Source organism: Cyphomyrmex costatus, unplaced genomic scaffold, assembly GCF_001594065.2.
Source record: "Cyphomyrmex costatus isolate MS0001 unplaced genomic scaffold, Ccosl1.0 scaffold127, whole genome shotgun sequence".
NCBI classification, from domain to species: domain Eukaryota; kingdom Metazoa; phylum Arthropoda; class Insecta; order Hymenoptera; family Formicidae; genus Cyphomyrmex; species Cyphomyrmex costatus.
Genome location: NW_017275249.1, coordinates 725,483 through 748,690, shown reverse-complemented (window position 1 = coordinate 748,690; position 23,208 = coordinate 725,483). Strand labels below are relative to the sequence as shown.

General features: G+C 35.5%; 1 protein-coding gene across 1 annotated transcript in view; it reads right to left on the bottom strand.

Annotated features, from left to right (window-relative positions):
• Nucleotides 1–1,687: 1,687 nt before the first annotated feature.
• acj6 (abnormal chemosensory protein 6) overlaps nucleotides 1,688–23,208 on the bottom strand; it is a 45,118-nt gene continuing 23,597 nt past the window's right edge. The window contains exons 2-4 of the mRNA XM_018550725.1: nucleotides 16,751–16,807; nucleotides 8,337–8,543; nucleotides 1,688–2,452 (exon numbers count right to left, since the gene is read on the bottom strand). Coding sequence (XP_018406227.1) covers nucleotides 1,688–2,452; nucleotides 8,337–8,543; nucleotides 16,751–16,807 — 1,029 coding nt within the window. The remainder of the gene's footprint in view (nucleotides 2,453–8,336; nucleotides 8,544–16,750; nucleotides 16,808–23,208) is intronic.

Here is a 23,208-nt window from a genome sequence, read left to right as displayed (position 1 = left end):
AGTGATATTGTATTTTACATGGATTACAGGATTTCATGTATTGGTTTTGAAGAAATATGATAGTGAAATCGGTGCCGAACAGCGATTTCAACCGCGGATACCATACGACGAGGGGTCGAAGGGCAAATAGCATCGTAAACTGTTTTATCGCTATCGTTGGTAGTGTATTTCTTGATCTTGTAGTTTTGCGGATTGCAAAGCTTGAAGAGACTCTATTTCCGATGATCAGAAGAAAATATTAGTTGAAGCATTGTAATGATAGAAATATTCGAATTTAATTAAATCTTTATCTCATAATTGTTTTCATAAAATCATACACAGTACAAATCTATACTTTTTATTTCTTCTTCTGTTTTAGATCATTTAAAAATTATAATATTGACTGAATTTTTAACAAATCTTCATTTTTACGTATTTTTTTCTAACTTAATATGTAAATGTTTCCTTGAGAAGAAAATATCATATTAGCTGTTAAAGTTAATAATTATTGGTTGCAAGAAGAATTTATACTCAAAATTTTGCCGCTAAATTAAAAAAAATATTGCACAACATTATATTTCATTAAAAAAAAAAACTTCAACGTATATATGGACTATGGGTAACTAAATATATGTATATTTAAAAAAAAAGGTAACAAATATCATATCCTGCTTCAGATGAAACGCACGAATCGGACGGTATTTATGTAGCTCTATAATATTATTATCCAACACAAATCCGTCGCTACATTGCTTACTGCTAATGTAAATGAAAATACGAAGAAAGCGTTTATATCCCCCTAGTGAAGAGTTTTCCATTTTCCAAAAAGCATACCGTTGAAAGCGTTATGCATTATTGCAGCGATCAGTGTTTTTCCTCGGCATTATCTGCATATCACTCGTATTCGTTTTTTTTTTTTCCGAGCGAAATAAAGAGGCGCAATGTACGTTTGAATTTACTTACTTGTTTCAACATTAGAGATTAGAACATAAGACATGTCTTTGACGTTTTCATTAAAGCAAAGTCAGTTAGAGATTTGTTAATTAATAGTAGACAATCTAAAAGAACGGCTCACTCTATATTAGAAATCGTGGTATTGCATTGTGCGACATTTCCATTGTGAGTAAAGAAAACGCAGCAGCGATGATCTGAATTTGACATGAATTTGATGGATCGGACTGATTACGATATGAATTTATATTCACCGCTGTGATAATATTCATCGCGAGACATTCGTAAACGCGTCACCAGCGTTTCATTGCATCGATTGTATAACGTCACGAGAGATAATCGTGTTAGCTGAAGAGGAGAGAGAATCGCGAACCGAAACGGGTCAAGAATAGCTCCCTGCAACCGGTGATTCCAGAATATGCGTTTTAAGCATATTACACACGCGCAGTGATAACAAGCGACTCTTCAGCCTGTGACAGCTTCGTATACCGATACGTCTGCCCGTAGTATCGAGCCATTCGTTTAAGCGGCCGCGAAAGACTGCCGCGGATAGATATCTCGGTGACGTTGATCCAACGACAATGAATTAGAATCAATCTCCTCACCGCGATGACCACCGGCGGAGTCGGGGTAAGCCCACCTTGACAATGTTGGGGGCGCTTCACGGCCAGCTCTGAAACTCAGTGAGAGGTTCGGGTTTGGGCTCGAGACTAGGCAGCTGGTACGGTCAGTTTTGCTGTCACAAGCCACCCTCGGGTCAATGTTGAGCCGCGAACTTCATGCGCTTCTGCTTCTGCCGCTGATTGCAGAACCAGACCCGTACAACGTTCTTCTTCAAGTCGAGCTTCTCCGCGATCGCCGCGATCTTCTCACCGGACGGCCGCGGCTGTACCGCGAAGTACGCCTCTAACGAGCGTTTCTCCGGCGCGGCGATGCTTGTACGTTTCCGTTTCTTCTCGCCGGCCGGTAATACCGAAGGTGCGTCCGGATCGCGTCGCTTGTTCTTCGCCTGGGCCTCCGCTTCCTCGAGCCACGCCTGGAGGATCGGCTTGAGGGCGATCATGTTGTTGTGCGAGAGCGTGAGCGACTCGAAGCGACAGATCGTCGACTGCGAGAGAGCGCCGACACCCGGTAGCTTGAGATTGGCGAGCGCTTTGCCGACGTCGGCTTGCGTAACGCCGAGTTTAATGCGCCGTTGCTTGAACCGCTCGGCGAAGGCCTCCAACTCGCGCGGATCGGTATCGGCGTCGGGATGCAGGCCCGCCGCGGCTGCAGCCGCGGCCGCTGCAGCCATCGCCGGATGGTGGTGCGCCGGATGCGGCACGCTGCCGCCGCCGCCGCCTAGGTTACTGTGATGATGATGATGACTCATCATACCGTTCATGCCGCCGTATACGGAGGGACCGTGGATGCCCGCGTGATGCCCTGGCCCGCCGCCTGTGCTTTCGGACATTGGTGTCAGTGTTGTCATCGAATTTGCTGGGTCCAGCATGTCGAGACTCTCCATTCCTGGATGGCTCATCTGGAACACGCAAGTTCGAACTCTTTACAGTCGAGCACGTGCGTTATATTGTTTTGTGAAAAACATTTCTTTTATATTCGATATCGCCGAAATGTTTTGCAGAGTAATGATATGTAATATGTTGCAAGTTATTCAGTCAGTTGACAACTAATTGCACGGAATATAAATGTATCCGATGGTGACATCTTTTGACGAGATGATATACAAAAGCTCGTGTCCCCCGTAATGGTATTCTTGCCTGTTTCTATCTTGCTAGTAATTATATGCGTATAGAAATAGAATAGGATCTATATTAAGTTTAAGAGCCATGTTACACTGGTTAAATTCACAGTCAAATTTAACCTAATGTGAGTCGCCACTACTTATATTCAATTATATCGTTGATACTAAAACACTGGTTATATTTGACACTGTACAGTACTAAATGTAATTATCGTTTTAGTATAAAATAATGATATATTTGATAAGAGCACAGTAATGACTCACATTAAATTAAATTTGGCACTATAGATTTAGCAGTATATATTATTTTGCTTTTTCTTTTTCTTTTTCTTTTTTTTAGAAAATCCATTTGTAATTGGTCTTAACTTTTAAAATCTTCGTAATATAAAACGAGATTTTGGATTCTTTTTTATAAAATTCCTGGTTATTACGTGTGAAGATTACTATATTGACATCTCTCTCTTAATGGAAGGAAAAATGTTTGTCGAGCTGACCAGTCACTTCATCACAGTCGGATGTGACTATATTTATAAAAATTGATTACTATTTTTTTTGTTGATTGCTCTACGAGTATTCTCTCTTTTTCTGCTCAGCGGATCCCTCTTTCTCTCTCTAAATTAATATTATTTTTTGCAAATTGGTTGAAGCAACAAACTCGGGAATAAAGCAATTAATTAGCAATAATATTATAAAAATACGTATTTGTTTTCAATTTTCTGTTGTTTCTTATGACTCTACGAATTTTAATCTTAAGCTGGCACAGCGATTGTTTTCTGCAAATCGACTGGAATAAAAAAATCGGAATTAAGAGCAATTATTGTAATTAGAGAAAAGAATAGTGGTTGGTTTTTATATAAATCGTATTCAATTGTGACTATATCAGCTTAATAAACTTAAAGAAAACCTTTAATTAATTTAAGATAATTGTTCATAATGATTGCTTCTTTGCAAGAAACACAGGTGACACAATGTAAGATGATGAATTATTTCACCCTTATTTGACATCGGAAAACAACAAGAATTAATTATGTTACAGTGTTAACTTTTCAGGGGAAAGGTCAATATTTGTTAAGCATTAATAATATCTAAATTAAACATATTATAAACGTTAAAGGATGATTCATTAAAACTATTCATTAAAAAAATAGTTTTCAGTACTGATAACATTTTCTAATTCTTAAAAAAATGATATTAACAATTAAATGTATTAACATAAAAATATCTTGCAGCTGAAAAATTCGAGAGATTCGCTTCATGTATGCGTGTTATTCAAGAAAATATACAAAATAAAATGAAACATACAAATACGGAGAAATTTGAAAGGTCTGCTGAAAGGTCGGATGCGTATCCTATCGCTGAGTTTGCGGAAATGCGTTTTGATGAAGCACCATCGTGGTGTGGGAGAGACATGAATGAAGGGGATAAAAAGCAAAGTTAGGTCGAGTGCGGTGGAAAGAGTAGGAAATATGTACAAGCTAACACGTATAATTATGCTACACGTGCCGCGACCGTCGTCACGAATGCAAAACGCACCTCCAGCATAACTCTTTACAAATTATTTATGAACTTCTTTCATATTTTCTTCTCCTACACTCTGCTGTTACAGCACGTGTTGTGGTATGCCGTTAGCTCGTTTTCTTAAAGCCAATATCGGATATTCATCTGTTGAAACGAAACGGAAAATGTATTACCGCGAGTCAAATGCGATAAATCGCAAATTAAGGACGAATAAAAGCTATTTTTTGAAATGGTGCTTTGTTTATTTGAAAAAAAAAAAAAAAAAAAAAAAAGTATTTTCATCTCTTGCAGTTTCTTATTCCCTTTAAATTTGGTCCGTGTCTTTTTAGAAATGTTCCAATATACGCGTATCGTGATTTTCATTCAAGTTGCGATTGATTTTTTCAATTAATTTATTTTAATTGTTAATCTTCTTTGATGCATAATTTATTTATTGCATCCTCTACGTACTTAAGTATGTAAGGTATCACGCACACGCGTATGATCTTGTTTACACATATGAAATTGTCTAGTCTCACGAGAGTATACTGAATTAACTAGACGCCAACACAACAACGGTTTTGACCGTGGGGACAGGACATGTAATTAGAATTAGTTCACACGTATATTTCAGAAATAAAATTCTTCTTCATGCACGTACAATAAACTTATCAGACGACAATTTATATCGCGAATGACAGTGGTTATCGATATAGTATGCGATCACTTATGGATTTTATTATAAAATAGTCTTTTATTTTTGTAAAGGAAAAGATATATATATATATATAATATATTATATGTGTCACAAAATCTATTCGTGTAAAATCTTTAAACGTATAGCGAGATGCGAATGAATTAGTTGTGTCGAATTATCCCTTAATTTATGAGTCTACATTTTAATTAACAAATTTCTTTTGTTTGCGTACATACTCCGAATGAATTATTCTTAACTTTGTACGCGTGAAACTGCATCATGTTCGGATAGCACATGAGTATAGCGCTAAAATCACTATAAAAATCGCTACTAAAAATATCCACGTCGTTCTCAATCCGGCCATTACCTCACGTACATACATAAACGCTTATACGACCTCGTCGAGGCTTATACACGTACACGCGTAGCGGCAACACGCGCATCATCTATTCTCATGAGAACGGCAGTATAGTGAGCTAACTGGATGGCACGGTTTCGGTCGGCGGTGGTGCCCTGGGATAGCGCAGTTACATCAGAAATGCAGGGGGGTTGCGCTGCATGGACGTTGGCGGGCAGCGTGGAAAAGGCAGAAGGTGGAAGCTGTCGGGAGCACCGGTAGCAAATATACAAGCGCACGGGGAGCAGGGGGCGAGAGAGGGGATTTCGTTAGGGGGTTGTCGGGGGTGGACTTGCCCAGGGGCGTACGAGGTAGGGCCCGAGAGACCTGCGCAATATTTCATCATTACGCTGACACGATGGTAGGGTTAGCCGGCTCCTATGTTTTGCTCTTTCTCCTTGCTCTATTGCCCACCTCACCCCTAATTTTTCTTTCTTCCCTCCTTGTTCGCCGCGTTGTGCTCGCTCTCGATCCGCGCGCACACGCGTGCCCACTTGCTGTTTTTACATCAGTTCGACGCTTGTTTTCGCCTTTCTACTTTCTTCCCTACTGTACGTGTATTTAAAATCTTTTTGTTACTTATCAATCCCTTATATGTATCTATATATAGAGCTTATGTAGATTTTCTTTCAATACGGTCAAAATGTTGCACATTTATTAAAATTCGATGCTCTCAAGCATAATTTAACAGTTTTTATCGTACGATTGAAGATAGAAACTATTTTGAATATGGGGACTCCCCGGTAGTGTCATATATGTGCATATATTAATTGTTTAAGGTCACATTTTGCTTATATTATAAGACTTTTATACACAGAATAGTAAAACTAATCAATTGGTGAAAATAAATAGTTGCTTCTCAAAAAATTATACAATTTGTAACATACAACTATATATCTTTTTTTCATTGTCATTGTCTTGAAGTGATTTTAGCTCCTATCTTCAGTCCTTCACAACATGGCTAAAAAGTAAGCTATTGTAGGAAAAAAAAATGCATACTATAGGGGATGAACAATACATTTGTATAACTTCGGATCAATTTTAAGAGATAACGTTCACCTTCTTTAGAAAAAATGTCAAATATGGTCAAAAAAAATCATTTTTCACATATTAAACTTCAATTGTCTTAAAAATCTGACATACTAGAGTTTTTGCGATCGTTTTCAGCACTCAAAAGTCTATAAGAGACACGTAGTCTGGTTCAAAGTAATTGAAAAAAAATTTGTGTAAACTAGTGTCATTAAAATCGAAAAATAGAATTATTTCTTTTAATTGATTTATTCTCGTCGGTGTAATTTCTTCTTAAAAAACGACTATCTCTCATTAATTATTAGTTATTATGACGAATATTGTGGCTGAATTGGGAGAACGTTTGCACGGAATTTGATAGATTTGTGTTCGAATCCCGGCTAAGGTAATATTATTTGCAACAATAAATTATTTGTACTTTTAAGATATTTATAGTATACACATACACACACACATCAAATTACTAATATTCTTCTAAGATATATTTATTAGCATTAATTAAATTAAATTGCTTGTTAATTTATGTAATATGTGATATATTAACTTCTCTTGTTCTGCTCATACAGGCTTCAAGACGGAAAAATATTTTTGTGTGCAGTTTGTAAAATTGAATACGTAGGTATACATATAAATTGACACTGTGACATATTTAAATACTAAAATCCACTTTTTGACAAAAATAGGATTATTTATCTTAATTGATTATTTTTTAGTCTAATATTACAATTATTTTGTTAAAATTTGAGTAACATAGCATCAAAAAATCAAGTCAGAAAACTGAATTTATGAAACCGAGGTAATGGCACAAATAGTGCGATAGAAATAATGATCAATTTGTAGTACAAAGTTGTACATAATTTACATCTAACAAGTGGAGGAAAAGCCGAGAAAGCGATTTATGACGATAAAATCACGTACGCAAATCCCACAGAAAGCCGGCACGCGAGAAGTTGAACAAAACCCATATTGAACCCTCGCCACAGACACAGGTTCCGTGGACCCTTAGAATTCATTGCTCTCTATCCGGGTTTAGAAGGGGGAGGAGAGAAAGCATTACAAGCAGTCGTGACATGGAGATAATATACAAGCAACACGCCCCTACATTTAAGAACGCATCATTCCGGATCGATGCGCATTGGTTACCCGGCGTTGTCCTCCCATCGTGCTTCTGTCAGCATCAGATTGCTCAGATTAGCATAAGGTACACGAGGCAACAAATTGAAATACAATTCGCATGAAATCATATACCTACATATATTGTGACTATCTCTAAACGGCATAATCACGCCGCGACTGCTGCGCCTATTGCACGATTATGAACGACGGTTGTAAATATAATGCGGCTTATTAACCATTAAAACGCAGAAAATTAAAATCGTTGTCTGCATTGTTCGCGATATTAACAAATAAACTGCGTAAATTAAATTTTTCAATCTGCCGATTAAATATGAATTCAAAATTAATTGCCGCGCGTAATTAATTATTAGCAACGATTTTAACCGACCGTTGGATTCGTTGCATTTTATGAATGTACCATCCCCCCGGCTTGTATATGGGGGTTTACGAAACGGCAATAGCAGCCTTTAGCTTTTATCACGATAATTATCTTGCACGAGAGAACAATACTATTCTTTTTTTTTTAAATTTAATTAAACAATTAAATCTCAGTATAGTTACGATATCTCTGCAAAAAACAACATAAGAATATAGAAATGCAAAATGGATAAATCATTCGATTTGATATTCGCAGTTAAATGTAGTCGCGATATTCATATTTCATACAATATTGAAACGATTTATTCTGCGCGATTAATATATTCCATTTTTTCTTTGCAAAATACATATAAGTAAGAGAGATTTCTTACTTTTAATGAGAGCTCTTTATCGATTTGTAAAGAGAGAGTATATTTATGTAATTTTTATTTATTGATACACCACATTAAATAAGACAATACGTGTTCGCTTTCTGGGATTGTAGAGTTATTGTATTGTGGAATGTAATATGTACGATAGAATAAAATATATCAAAAATGCGGACTCACAAGGAGGTGTGATTGTACCTGATGATGTGGCCGGTTATTCGGATGGGGGGTAGGCATATGTGCTCCGTGATGATACACAGATACAGGATCGTGTTTCAATGGCATTGGTGTCCCGGCGTTGTGCTTTCCCAAATCTGCTGCCAAAGCCTCCGCTCTTGAAAGTAAGCCATCTTGCAGACCACTATTCAAGCCACCGAATAAATCACCCTGAAACATAAAATGTATAATATATTATTCATTGATTAAAGCGTTAAGTAATGTTTCGACACTTAAAAATAATACTTCATAATACTTGTTACATTGTGATCTATTGTACATATAACTTACATCTCTAATTTTGACATTTTTCATATATTTGCAGTTACATGCCTTTAATTTAATGCCTGGTAATTTAAACATTTTTTTTAATTCAACATAATTTATATTGCATTAACTTTTTCATAATTTTAATTATTGATTGTTAATGCCATTTAATTTTTGTCATATTTAAAGAGATCGTCATCCAATATTATAAATAATACTTTTGACTTGTAAATAGAGATTGGGATTATTAATTAAACAAGTATTTTAATGATATATTAGGAGACCTTTTTCAATTTTCATATGTCAAATTTATTTGGATATTTACATATAAAATTTATATTTACATACATATATAATATATTTTTTGTATTGTTACCAATTTAGTATTTATTTATTCGCAAATTACAAACGCGCAAAGAAAAACAGATTAAATATCGTAATTTACAAATATAAACTGATTTACTTTAGATGAGGATAATGCAAATAATGATATTAGTTAGAACCTATTATTTATTATATAAATTCTTATTGAAGTTTATCCATTTGGCGTTATCTGGGCAACAATGAACTTATATATATATATATATATATATATGGACGGCAACATGGCTGTGCGATCAATAGCCTAAAAATAGTTTTGTTATCCGAGATGTTCGCGTATTGCAAGTTTTTTAGGCTCAGACGCAAACTTTCTATTATTTAAGCTGAGTTTCGAAATTTTTCCAGGACCTTCTATAATTTTACTATACAGATTTTATTTTATTTCAAAGTAGACAATTAAAATTTTTGGTTAATGGGCATTAATATTTATTAATTTCGATTCAAGCAAAATGTATGATATATTGTAAATGCATGCTCTGCAAAAAGGTATTTATTATTTAAAAACATTTTCACAATTCATTTCATTAGACTTTTTTATTGTAATTTAAGATAATTATAATTTAGGATAGTGCAATGTGGATACATGTATGCAAAATTTAGAGAAAAACAATTTTGAGAAGAATTGTTTCGAGTGACAGAAAACTGTAGAAATTTTTCTATTATAGGATGAATAGAACGATATTGCGCGTTATATGATATAAACTTTATATTGGAACGTTACATTTTTTTTGCTCGAAATCGAGTTTGCCCGAACAACAGTCATGATAACTTGCAAATGGAGGCTCGTAAAAAAATACAAGTTTTATCAAAACATTTACTCGTCATGTGAACTTAAATATATTGCCGCAAGGAAAAAGTATCTCTCGGTAAGGGAACGTTTCCGAATCCCTGTTTATATGTATAACCCTTCTAATATGAATAAAATAGTATAATCCTATAATTTAGTTATTATAAAATTATCCTATATATGGAAAATATAAAAAAATAACAAGAAATAATTTTTTATGCGGAATAATCTATTTTTGTATATCTAAAAACAGTGTCTATTGATACACGATATTCGCCGACAAAAAGATATGTGTGTGTGTATGTAATATTTATATATTTATGTATATTATATATACAATATTTTGTCTATAGTATTTTTCAGTGTAATAGAAACAACAGATATGTATAATTGGAAAAACGACGATATTTGCACGGATTAATGGCATTAGATTACAATCCCCTCGAGTAACGTCATTGTATTAGCGCATGTACACATGCCCTATGATGTTCGGTAATCAAATTCATCCGTTACACTGGAATCGATCCGAAGGATGGATACTTGACCGAGTCTCCCTTGGGACGGTGGACAGAATATATCCGTCAGTATCGTGCAGCAATGGTGAAACTGGACGAACCGGGAGGAGGAGGGGAGAGGGGCAGATCATCCCGATTCCCTTTCGCGTGTTTGGAGATCCGGTCCCCCTCGGCGGAGTCAACATTTAATGGTAACGAAAATAGCTTAAACTACGCTACGGCGAAATTTATGAGCAGCACAGAACGGAGTAACAAGGGGGGTGGGTGTGATTTCATTTCATGGCGCGTTATGTGCTAGGAGGGTTGAACCAAAATTCCCTTTTCGTAACTTGCCGATTTTTAAAAGAGTTTCACGAATGCGTGATTACATATTCTATGTAATTTTTTCAAACACTGACATCTGAAATTTTCAATTGATGTACATATACTATGTAATTTTGTAATCTTTTACAAAATGTTTAATTTTTTAAACTTTTTATTGAATTATCTTATTTTCTTCTCCTTTAATTATCGTTTTCGGAAAAAAAAACTCTCTCTCTTACAAGTTTTATTTATTTATAACAATATATTTTTTCCAAACTTCTTTGATAGGATATCTTATAAACTATTGAGATGTAAAATCATGTCGATGTAAACTCTAGATTAAAATTTATGAAACTTGATATCGATTACTGTGTTATGTCGACTTTGTAGCTTCAATTTGTTTCTATCTACTCTTTGTTATTGATCAAAGTAACTTTTTTTTAGGAGAATATCTTAATGAAAGCTATACATTGCATTCATATCACTTAGCTTGCCTGTACACCGAGGTGAGATCGATATTATATGGGACATTCTGCATCAACTACATCTGTCACTTGCGACATGTTACTAGGTTCGATCTACGTTCAAAGAATATCGCAGTTATAAGTTGTGTATAACTTATAACGTCTCTTTGAAGCCACTTCAATATAAAGATATTTTCCAAATCAACGTTTAAATAAAACTTGCAGTTTTGCTAATACGAAATATCGCCTAATATGAAATGTTGGTATTAAGGTACAAGGTGATATCAATATTACACACTAAACATTATCTACATTTCATTATTGTCTCAATATGATTTGACGTATAAAAACGAATCAATTTAGTTTAATCTATTTCTGTTGGGATTTCTTTCTTCTATTAAATAATAGTATTAAGTAATAATTATTGGTTTTCTCTATTTGTGTGAAGATGTGCTTCGTGCAACTTGTTATTTGATGACATTGCTGCATGAATCATTAATGGTATAAACTAATTTCAAATATAAACAAATAGAATGAGTTTACTAGATTCTACAATATACTGCATATAATTTATTATTATAAATGTACATAAAAAACGTTAACTTATTAATACACAAAACATCAAAGCCTTTTCAGTAATAGAAATATTGAACGTTTAAAAATATTAATTGTTAAAATAAGGAGCTTGAAAGCCGACGTTGGATCTTTGTGCGATTAATTTTTAGTTGTTATATTTATAAAAATTAATCGCACAAGAATCCAGCTTTCAAACTCCTTATTTTAATAATTTAATTTAATTACAAAGCGGTATTAATAATTCTTATGATTTAAAAAATATTTACATAGAAATCTTCGATAGGTATATCTACACAGTTCGGTATATCTGTACAGTTTTTGATTAAAATTCGTTACGCTGAAATAATTTCAGTGACATGTTTATCGGACAACAATGAATTAGAATACGAATGCGTATCTAATAATCTGTACGATTATACTTGATAAAGAAGATTTTTATGTGGAATATTCACATAAAATAGATAAATTTTTCAAAAATTATTTTCAACATGTTAACAACTTTCTTAGAAATTGTTTTACGTTCCAATATAAAATACGATAAAAATAACACGACAAAAATAATTTCAAATAACTAGATTCGAATATTTATATATATAATCTGAAATTAACATTATGATATGTATTGTGTATTTTATTATTTATAATGCATCTTATTTCATATATCTTTGTTATATATGAAGTAACGGTATCTTTTCAAAAAAGTTTTATTATTCTCTTCAACAACTCTTTATTATCCGTAAACCGCCCCATGCCTACCCCTGTCCAGATTAATCCGAAAGAGTTATCAAAATATCGTTAGCTTGGTCGGCGGGTAAAGCTAAAAGTGATTCACTGCCCACTTATTTCATTACGACCTGTAATGTCCGCATTGCCCGATCAATGTTTCATGCGGAAACCACTGGCGTGTTCTAGCGCTTCGATTATTTATGAACTCCTCGTGTCTTCGTCGAGTACGGCGTACCTACGACTGTCTCTAGGTTGCTGAACTGCCGTCACTCTTTTTAATTCCGAAATTTCCCTCCCGCCATCTTACCATATTTGTTGTATTTTCCGTAACGAAATTTGAAGCTGTATTTCGCCAGAGTTGACAATTAAAATGCTACTAAAAGAGAAGAAATAAATAAAATGAAAAATGTGAAATATGTATCTTGTTTGTCACGTAGATATGTCTGCATAAATTATTTAAATGTTGTTTACACACCAAACAAAATGAAGAAAACATTTTTAATGGAAGTAAATGTTAATTAAATATTTTGTCTACGCATTTTGTGTAATTTATCAAATATTTTTCCCGTTTAATTTTTTCATAAATTAAGCTCTACGTAATGATGAAAAGCATCGACAATTTCTGAAAATTTGATTTTTAAAGAATGAAGGAAAGAGCGTCAAGTCTACGAATAGATTTACGAAGAAAACCATTTGCTGTATGTGAGTATGTAAAAGTACGCTTAAAACAATTACCTGTTCGTGGAAGTATATTATTAGTGTGAGACATAATATACTTTCCCGTTGTATCCATAATGACAACGTTTTTCACGCGGACATGCTGCTTAATCGAAGCATTAGCAGGGCAATAAATTACGATTCGCGACTAAGGGGCAAGGCGCGATGGACCCTCTTTTAACGTAACACTTGAACAGTCACTCGATCTTCATACGTCCACCCATACATGTGTACAAGATTGCAATAGTCGAAATTACCAAAGTTGGGAAGAAGGTTCTAAAGTCTTTCTCACACTTCCTGCTTTTTTATTTGTACAATAAATCAAGTTCTTTTGCATTCTGTCATTTGAATCAATCGAGATTAATTAAAGTGTCGAGTCTCTATTTAGGACCATGCATTAATTAACGAGCTAAATTTATCACAATATATGTATATATTGTAGTGCTGATTATCATAAGAGCATAAAAAATTAATCTTTCTCCTTGCGCTGTCGTTTTCTCTTTTCGTATAATATATATTATACCTATACTTAATGTGCTTAAAAAGAATTATGAAATCATGCGCATTGTTAGCATAATACATATATAAAACATTTGTATGTTGTGGACGAAGCTTAATACTGCCACCAAGAATACAGATTGCTCTTATTAGCTACATAGTTAACACTGCCTGCTGTTGTTTAGCAAAGTTTCTTCCCCTTTGCGCGATTCTCTGCGAACGTCGTCGCGGTTAATAGAGTCATTTTTCGATGCGGCCGACCCTTGCGGTCGAGATACGTCTTCTAGAAGTAAGGTATTATGAGGATTAGGCAATTACAATTGAATTATCAGACCCTGCAAGCTCTCCGCATAATTTATTTCATCGTCCGACGGTGGGTCTGATTAAGTGGCTAACATATAACTGATAACAAGATGGTGTATAGCGCAGGATCAGAGAATAGTTTGGGGTTAGGATTTAGAGAAAGACACGCGCGATCCGAAAAAGAAAAACATTGTAAAACAAATAAATATTTCTCCATTTTTCATCGCTGTTCACGTTTTCTCGAGAATGTTAATAAAGTTGGTTCGATATTGCAGATTATTTTCAAGAAATATTTATTAGAACATTGATAATGTTTTTGTTACTTTGTATATCGTTAACTATTAACTGCTATATAAAGAGGACGTAAAATTGTAGCGCATACAAATTCCATCAGAATGTATGTATAATCAGAGTTTTCTTTCTGAGGAATCCTCGGTGTGTAAAAGTGTTAGGAAAATAAGCCGATTATATATAATTGCGGGTATTCTGTATAATACATTCGTATCAGATGCGCATGATCGTTTGTCTATCGAGGCACTCTGTTCCTTGGAAAATTGTATTCTCTCACAGAAAACCAATTCCCTTAATCCATTTCGCCCGCGGGAAGCGCAGACGAATGCAAAATTAGATGTGCCCCGGACACATCAATATGGTACATAAACCTTCGAACGTGTGCACAAAATCAATTAGCAATTAAAGCTCGCAGTCGTGTCTGAGCCAAGCGGTTAGTCAGAGAGAACCGTCCGCGAGATTCGATCGATAAATGTCGCCAAGTAGCGCATCCGTCGCGTCAATAAGATACGAATAGCACACGGCATCAATACTAAGAGGGGCGCACACATCAGCGGCGAAAATGAAAAAATAAAATAAAATCTCGTCGCACGGCGTGCGGTTCAATTACGTATCATCTGTATGAAATTGATTAGCGATCAGCTCGCGGTTACTACGAGTCCGAATCCGGAGTGCAGAGAGAGAGAGAGAGAGAGAGAGAGAAAGAGAGAGAGCGCCACGGACCCGTCGGCTATCGGATATCGCAAATTGGGACAATTACGTTATTTCCGTCCGATAACCTACATCACGGAGTAGTCTGACGCATGAATAAGTAAAATCTTCCAGAAAATCTGACGTCTGACACGAAAACGGGGAGACTGTTCAAATTATCACTTGCATGGCGGAGTACCTACTGTCTAGAGTAAAGAACATTATTCGTGGGCTTCTCGCGCGCTGTGGGTCCATCAATCGCCACCACCATCACCATCGCCATCGCCACCGTCGCCGCGCCGCGCCGCGCCGCGCCGCGCCGGAGCGGGTATCATCGATTTATAATAGCGCTGTTACACTCCGCTCCCTTAACGACGTTAATATTAAGCGTTGCTATTGTCGCTAATGCTATCATATTAACGTCTTTTTATGTCCGTGGCATCGAAGCATGCCGCGGTGACGTTGTGACTCGCGACTACATCTCGTCCCTGGTTATTATTGTTGTTAAATCTGCGTTATCGATTTCCATTTCCGCCGTATTGAATCATTTGTGGCTCCATATCGTATTATCGTCACATATTGCTTTGCTCTATCATATCCATTATTATTATTACATGTAATGTTTAACGCGTGCACTCCTCTCTGCGTGTCATCTTGATCGATAGTGTTGTTCACAAATTCATGCGATGTAGATACCTCTTCCGTAAATCGTTATCTCTGCATTATTATGCAAATGTGTGAAAAAAAATTCAATAATACACTGATGTATGTACGAATAATTTCGTGCGGCCGTCGAGAGAAGAATGGACGTGTACGGTAACGAAAAACCCGCCGGACCGTGTTGATTCCTGTCGTGGCACCGCGAGTATCTGTTGCATCCGTGGTGAGCATAAGTGACACATAGCTCTTTTTACGGTACTCGACTATCGCCTCATCGTATATCTAAATAATCAATTTACTACTGGCCATAATCGTAACCACGAGTTAGCGAGTTTATGCGCGAGCTACCGTAACTACGTGGCTCCGTAAAGCATAAATATTATGAGGCATTTCGTATACAGCAACAGTCTCACAATCTCTTTCTCTTCCCCTCTTTCTCTCTACTTCTCTCTGCTCGTCCCTCCTTTTCCTCCTCTCTTGTTTCTCTTTCCTTTTCTCCACTTATAATTCTGAGAGAGTAAGAGCTAATTGAATTTTTTCACTCTAACGAAAAGCTTTCAAATTCTGTAGAAAGAATCACCATACTTGTGTGACAATAAGTTTTATCACGTATGTATAATTTGAAACAGAGTACACATATTTATTAGAAATATATCATAAAGACGCCTATTTAATTTTTAACGCCACTTGTAAAATATTCACCTCGTATAAAACAGAAAATAAATATAATAATAAATTGAATTAAGTATATGTGTATATTTTATATATCTGCTGTATCTGATAAATCTTGTAAACTTTTTCATTTATTAACTTTATGATGATACAATATTACAATGCAACGTAATTGTCGTACATATTATGCGAATATAATTATTAGAAAGACGACACGTGATGTGTATAACTACATTGTCTCGTCTGCAGACGTCTCAAATAATCAGGTTGTTCTATTAAAATGATATCACGGCGACGTCTCGTTCTCTAAAGATGTAATTAATCCGTCTAGGCGCTTTATTATCTATCTTCTAAATAAGTTTATGATTAATAAAACAGCTGATTTTTCTCATAAATTACATCGTGTTGTAATAATATCGTAATATTTGTCTCAACATCACGCGGCACAAAGTCAAATTAATCCCTAATTTGAAAAACGTGCATAGAGGAAAAAAGAAAAAAAGAAAGAAAATGTAATTCAGTACTCACATTATGCCTGGGTGACCAAGAATTGCACACGATGGATGCGTCTTCGAATATACGACTCTGCAAAATGAAAAAAAAATGCCATTTCTCATCAGAGTCAAGATTTTTCTTATAGTACAGCACTAAACCAATTTTATCTAGATAATGTTAAATGCACCTTCTTTCACGTAGAAATGGCAGCACATAAGATAAGAATATAAACTAAAAACAGAAAAACGGAAAGACGAAATATCATAATTGTCAGTTTGCAAATACATTTCAATGAATAAACAATTATTTATTACGTTTCATATTATGTAGGAAAGAAATTGTAGTGTTTTACACTGACTAGAGACGAACACTCTGATAACAGAGTGAATTTAATATTGTTATGATGACGTAGATTTTTCAAAATTAATCCATACTTAATTATATCTGCAGTTATATTTTTATTTTTAAATTTCTTAAAACGTATAAATGTGATAAATGTTTGTTTCTTGTTGTTAGACTTGGTCTGTGATTCCGTTTTATAAATTTTTAGTATCTTCTTTCTTAATATTATATAACAAAATTATGTATAGGCTATATCAATTTGCTTCTACTATCTACGACAGTAGAAGTGAAATTAACATTATCGCATCGCGAAAATGTATATCTCGTCAGCGCGCGGAGATCTGTATGTTCGACAAGGGATGTCACGGGGCCGTTTCGGAGTCCCACGTAGACCACGTAATAAATTTCAATACGCGGCTAATGACCGTAGCCGAGAAGTATTTTCATCCGAAATGGAAATCGAACGTGTTACGCGATTTACCTGTCAACGGCACTTAATATTTATCTCGTCTGCATATTTTATTTTTGCCGATCGCGCCGCAGGACACGCACGCGTGCGCGCGTCGCCGTGTGTGTCGCGCGCAATTGTCCCGCTCACACCTATACGTAACACACACGTATCGACACACGTACACGATATACATACGTATGGATTTATATTATATTTAAAGCGAAGCCGAAAGATTGACAGAATCGGGGCATACCGGCGTCGCGACGCCGTCGCAAATTAAATGAGTCATTTTAGGATTCGCGCAGAACTAGGTAATTCAATATCGTCCTTATTAAAGCGTCGGCCAATTCTGCACTCGCGCGTTTCTTGATGACAATGATTATGTCATTACGGCCACCGAGACTAATATGAATACATCACTCTTCCGAAGCGACGTACTTTATTAACGTGTCACACGTTCCAACGCGTCCGCGGCGATACTTGGAATCGACGTGTACTACGCACAATATATCATCGAGGTTCGATCGCAGATATATACGTGCCACTCAGTGTGCATTTGACATGATTTTTCAATCATTTGTCATCTTCCGCGCGGTGGATATCGGTGCCATTTTTACGCCCGACCGTCAAATATTCATCCAGACAAACAACCGTAAAAAAAAATTGAAAATAGATGGAATCTTATTTTTCAGTTGATTTTAGAATGGTATTTAATGATACTTTCGAGACTTGGTTATCGAGATATATTTTCAGTTAAAACTTGAAGAATTATGAGAAATGTGCGGCGTCTTTTGTTTCGGCGCATATTTTTCGTCGTATTTTTGTGCTCGTTGACAACATTATCTCGTCTGACGGCTTGGACACGATATCGTATGATTCGATGTTGTTCGTTTGACATTTCCAATAATACATCTCGATGATCTGAAATCTGATTGACATCTTGGATTTAATTACCGTCATCGACAGGATATAGTTTAGCTTTGATATTTCTCAAATAGAATGGATAAGTAAATAGAAACACCCCAACGTTGCGTTTTTTCTTATAAATAATTATAAAAACATTAATAAAAAAAAAAAAAAACGGGCCATAAAGCATTTTTTTTAATTAGTAATTTAAGAAAAAAAGATGCCTTGATTTTTTTTTCCTCCCTTTTTAAATTTTTCATCGATAAAAGAATTACGCTGAAAAATTAGCTAGATTTATCAGATGACTGGCACTAGTCATAGATAGAATGTTACTTAGTGAAATTCTTTGAACATGGATAATACGCTTACGCAACAATATGCTGTGGCGCATTAAGCATCATAACGGTATAACGCACGTCATCTCTTAAATTCCATATATGGTCGTACATAAGCGAGTGTGAATATGTATGCGTGTGCGCTTCGCATTTGTACAGTGTACGATGGTGATAGAGGTGTAGTATATGGTCGGCTGTATATCGTGATACGTGTGTGTATTACAGCGCGTAGCGCGAGAGCTTCGCGGTGCATCAGCCGCACAAAAGCCTCGTTGCATCGGCACGTTGTGTGCGTAGAGGCTCTGTACACGCGCGTGTGTACGAGTGCGTGTACATACGTGTACGTATATGCGCGGAAGCGCCTGTGCTACGACGCGAAACACATTGCGGACTCGCACGAGTAAACAGACGCAGTCGAATCAGTTTGCCCGGCTAATTGATTTTCCTTCACATGGTCGATGCCGCGCGCGCGCGCGCGCGCTTCGTGCGCTCGTAACGGCGCGGCGCGGCGCGACGCGGCGCGGCCTGGCCTGGCCTGGCCTGCCGCATATAGAGAGACAGTGCAACGCGCCGTACAAATCCAATCCGAAACTCTCGTTTGATTATCAAGCGAATTCCCGCGGCCGATTGTAAATCAACTGCTGTGCCGGAGGATCATACTGATGCTTTAGATTGGACGGTATGGCGCGGTGTACGAATATCGAAAATTTGACCTTTTTCCCGGCGAGATACGCACGGCGAAAAATTTGATTGAACATTGTCGTGGGGCGCGCCAACGGTGCGAAACGCAAAATGCCAAACGGCATTTCTGACAGGGGAAAGATTTGTTTCAAATTCCATGTTTGTTGTGATGTGTGTATTCGTCAAAATAAGGAAAATCTTTTAAAACCGTTTTAAATATTGATATCAACAATCGTGAAAAAAATATAATGATCCCCCCTCGACGTTTTTAAACTTTAAATAACAAACAGTTATTTTCTACCTCATCAAAAGAATATCTGTATAATAATTTATTTATAAATTTTGTTCGATCACACACGTTAAAACCGGCGCGTGATCAATATTAAAGAACTATTAGACAAATTGATGTTGTTCAAATTGTGATCTAATGTAAGTGAACAATGTTATCGACTATAGAAAACGTGAAAAATATTAGATTAAAATAGATTATTTTCCACGCGTCTTTTCTGAAATAAATTTTTAGGCACTCCACAGCAAGTTATTTTAAAATGGTATCAAAACTAAGTAAGGTAGAGAGAGAGAGAGAGAGAGGGTTGAATTATTATAGTTGGTTATATTATTAAGAATTTAAGATTTTATCGATAAGGAAATTTAAAAATGCAAAGTTTTTTCGCATATAATATAATAATTTTAACATTCCCCGTAGAGAATTGTAGTTAAATGCAAGCAACAAAAGCGTTAAGGAAGCGAAAGATATAAGTTGGCTGTTTAGAATGCTACAAATGAATTCACTGAATAATGCAGAATAGTAGACGGTAACTGTACGAGGGCAAGTGTCTCCGATTATAACAAAAGTGAGGGGCTCGCAGCCCGGCTCATTTGTTATTAACCGGCACGAAGGAGCGTTGAAGTGCAGAAAGACTTCGAACACGACTTCACACTTTGACTCCCGTGGCCCTTGGTAACTTTAGATAATTACCGGTGAAACTTCCGCGAAGAATCTTACGTACTTTCTCGTAATATTCTCGGAGTACGTTCTTTCGCGATTCGTCGTCATCGACGCCATAACATGGCGTTGCGCAAATTGGGGCAACGTGAGTCTTTTTAAACATATAACACATAAAAACACATCTGTTTTTTTTTTTTAATCAGTAAAATCATATGATATTAATAGAAAGAACATTCTGCAGCTCTTGTAAAATAATCTCTCACCTGAGATGTATATTTACGGCATTTTTTTTGAAATATTTATCTGATAAACGCGGTATCGGTTTCGAAAAAGATAAATCGCTACTTTTGGATCATCATCCCTTCATTTTTCTTATTTTTCTAACCTAAATGCAAATTTTATTCAATAACAATAATTCATGTTAAGTTTTTTGTCTAAAAGATTCCTTGTAAGTAATATATTACGCTTTATTGCATATAAATTAGCTACAAAGAAGAAACTAACATACGACAACGCAATTGATGATGCAGCAACATAATTGTTGATATAATGCCTAATCAGTTAACAAATTCCGAAATAGTATAAGTAGACAAATATGATAAAAAACCTATATAAATGTGGTAAAAACGGCAAAAGAGAGATATTATAATAAGAGAATATAAGATGAACAAAACAAACGCATAACATATGTACGGTAATATAATATTGTATAATAATGTAATATATATGTATAATGTAGTAAGCGACGAGGTACAATATATAAAAGACGTAAAATATATACATGATAATATAATATAATAAGCAGCCGGATTTATATGCATTTAATAATTTATGGATATACCTGATTATTTGCAATTATTTTCCCAAAATTAATCTTATCGACAACATGAAGATACAAAGTACAATCAGATCGAAGAAAAGAGAAACTGATCATCATTAGTGCCGTCGTAGCGTAAAATGTGGAACAGATAGCTAGCTATGTAGATTTAGCCCGACGCGGCTCATTATGATTTCAGGCGAAAAACACGAGTCTTGAAGCGCGAATCGTCTAAGAGATCGCTAAAGGGAATTTATGAAATTTCCTAATTTAATATTCTCTCTTTCTCTCCCTCCCTCTCTCTCTCTCTCTCTCTCTCTCTCTTTCTTTCTCTCTCTCTCTCTAGTTCGCAGCCGTCCCATCGCAGGTTCTCCGTTAACTCTTTCCGTGGCAATTTTTTACTCTCAATGCGAAACCCGATTAAGCGACTTCAGAAACGACATTTCGCTACATTCGCGCTAACGAAAGGCAGAATAAATTAATGCAATTCTGACAAAATTCGGACAGCGCTCTTGTGCGATCAGACGTCGCGCTTTTCCACCGTTTCTAATATTATTTTGCTTGATTTTGCGTCTCGACGTTTAATAAAAGTGTAATGCTTCGAAATCGTCTGTTTGAAATTCACATGCGATTTCAAGTGCCAATAAGATAACGCTTACTTTATGCACGTAATGTTGCATCCTTTAAACCTTTCTTTAATGCAAAACGTCTCCAATTTCGTTCTCGTTTTAATAACTGTTGAACCATTTAAGATTCACTGCTACAGAGGTACTTGTCATATCCAAATTTTAAAACGATGATATATGCATGTATATTATTATATCTATTAGTGGCATATATCTCAAATTTCGATTTTACCTCTCAACATGGAATAGAAATATTTAATATAGAGTTTATACTAAACTGCAAAAGTAAAATTATTGTGTTAGATGTGTGAAATTTTTCGCTTTTAATAATTTTCTTGAGGATGCATCATGTAGGGACTTAAAAAAATGCTTACATTTAATTATAATCTTTCATATCATTACATATCATATACATATAATTTTCTTTAGTAACTTAATGACTTTTTTCATAATAAAATCACGGCTTTGTAAAATTTTTCAATTGCGATCGCTGTTTTTACGAACCTTTTATATGTCTCATATTTAATACAACATAATACATATTTGATTAGCAATGCAATTTACGTTAGCAATGATTGATAAAGACGATATGTGTTAGTCAGATTGATTTGATAAATTTCGATAGAACTCTCATCACGACACGTGTGTATCTCAAACGCAGCGTTGAAAATGTTAAAAAGGAATAATATGTAACGTTGAAATTTAGGTCGGGGTGCATTGACAACTCTTGCTTTCGTGAGATCAATGGCCGAACTGGAGTTGCTGAGGTCAGACAGAGTTCAACATGCCTGTCAAGGAGACTGTTAAATCAGTGAATAATAATCAATTATTGCGCACCTATGACACCGAAGATAGCTTCACTCGACGGCGAGACTTCGCACGCTTATCGAGCTCTTTTTGTCTAGACTGTGTCTATAAACAAATGCGACGCTTTCTATCCGAGATCGCATGAAAATTTCACTCTAGCGTTCCTACATAAACAATGAAACGCTATAAATCACGACGGTACTATTTATTATCTACATAGAATATATGGCCAAAAATATTTAGAGTTTATGACACCAGCACACTCGCATGCACACAGCCAGGAGAAGATATTGTTAAATAATAAATTAAATGCGGAAAATAATCTCGCGCAGGAGAGATTTTTTCTGGATAGCGTGTGTGAAATTGCGCTATTCAATTTGTTCATATCCGATAAGATAAAAACTATAATCTTCTAAAGATGTCACTCATTATTTTACAAATGCAATTACAAATTGTCACATAATTATATGTATAAAGATTCTTTTGGGAAAATTTTTTTAATTCTTTTTATTTGTTGATAATACTTGTATATTTGTTTTTTTTAAGCACAAAATAAATTCCGTTTGCGTATGCAAGA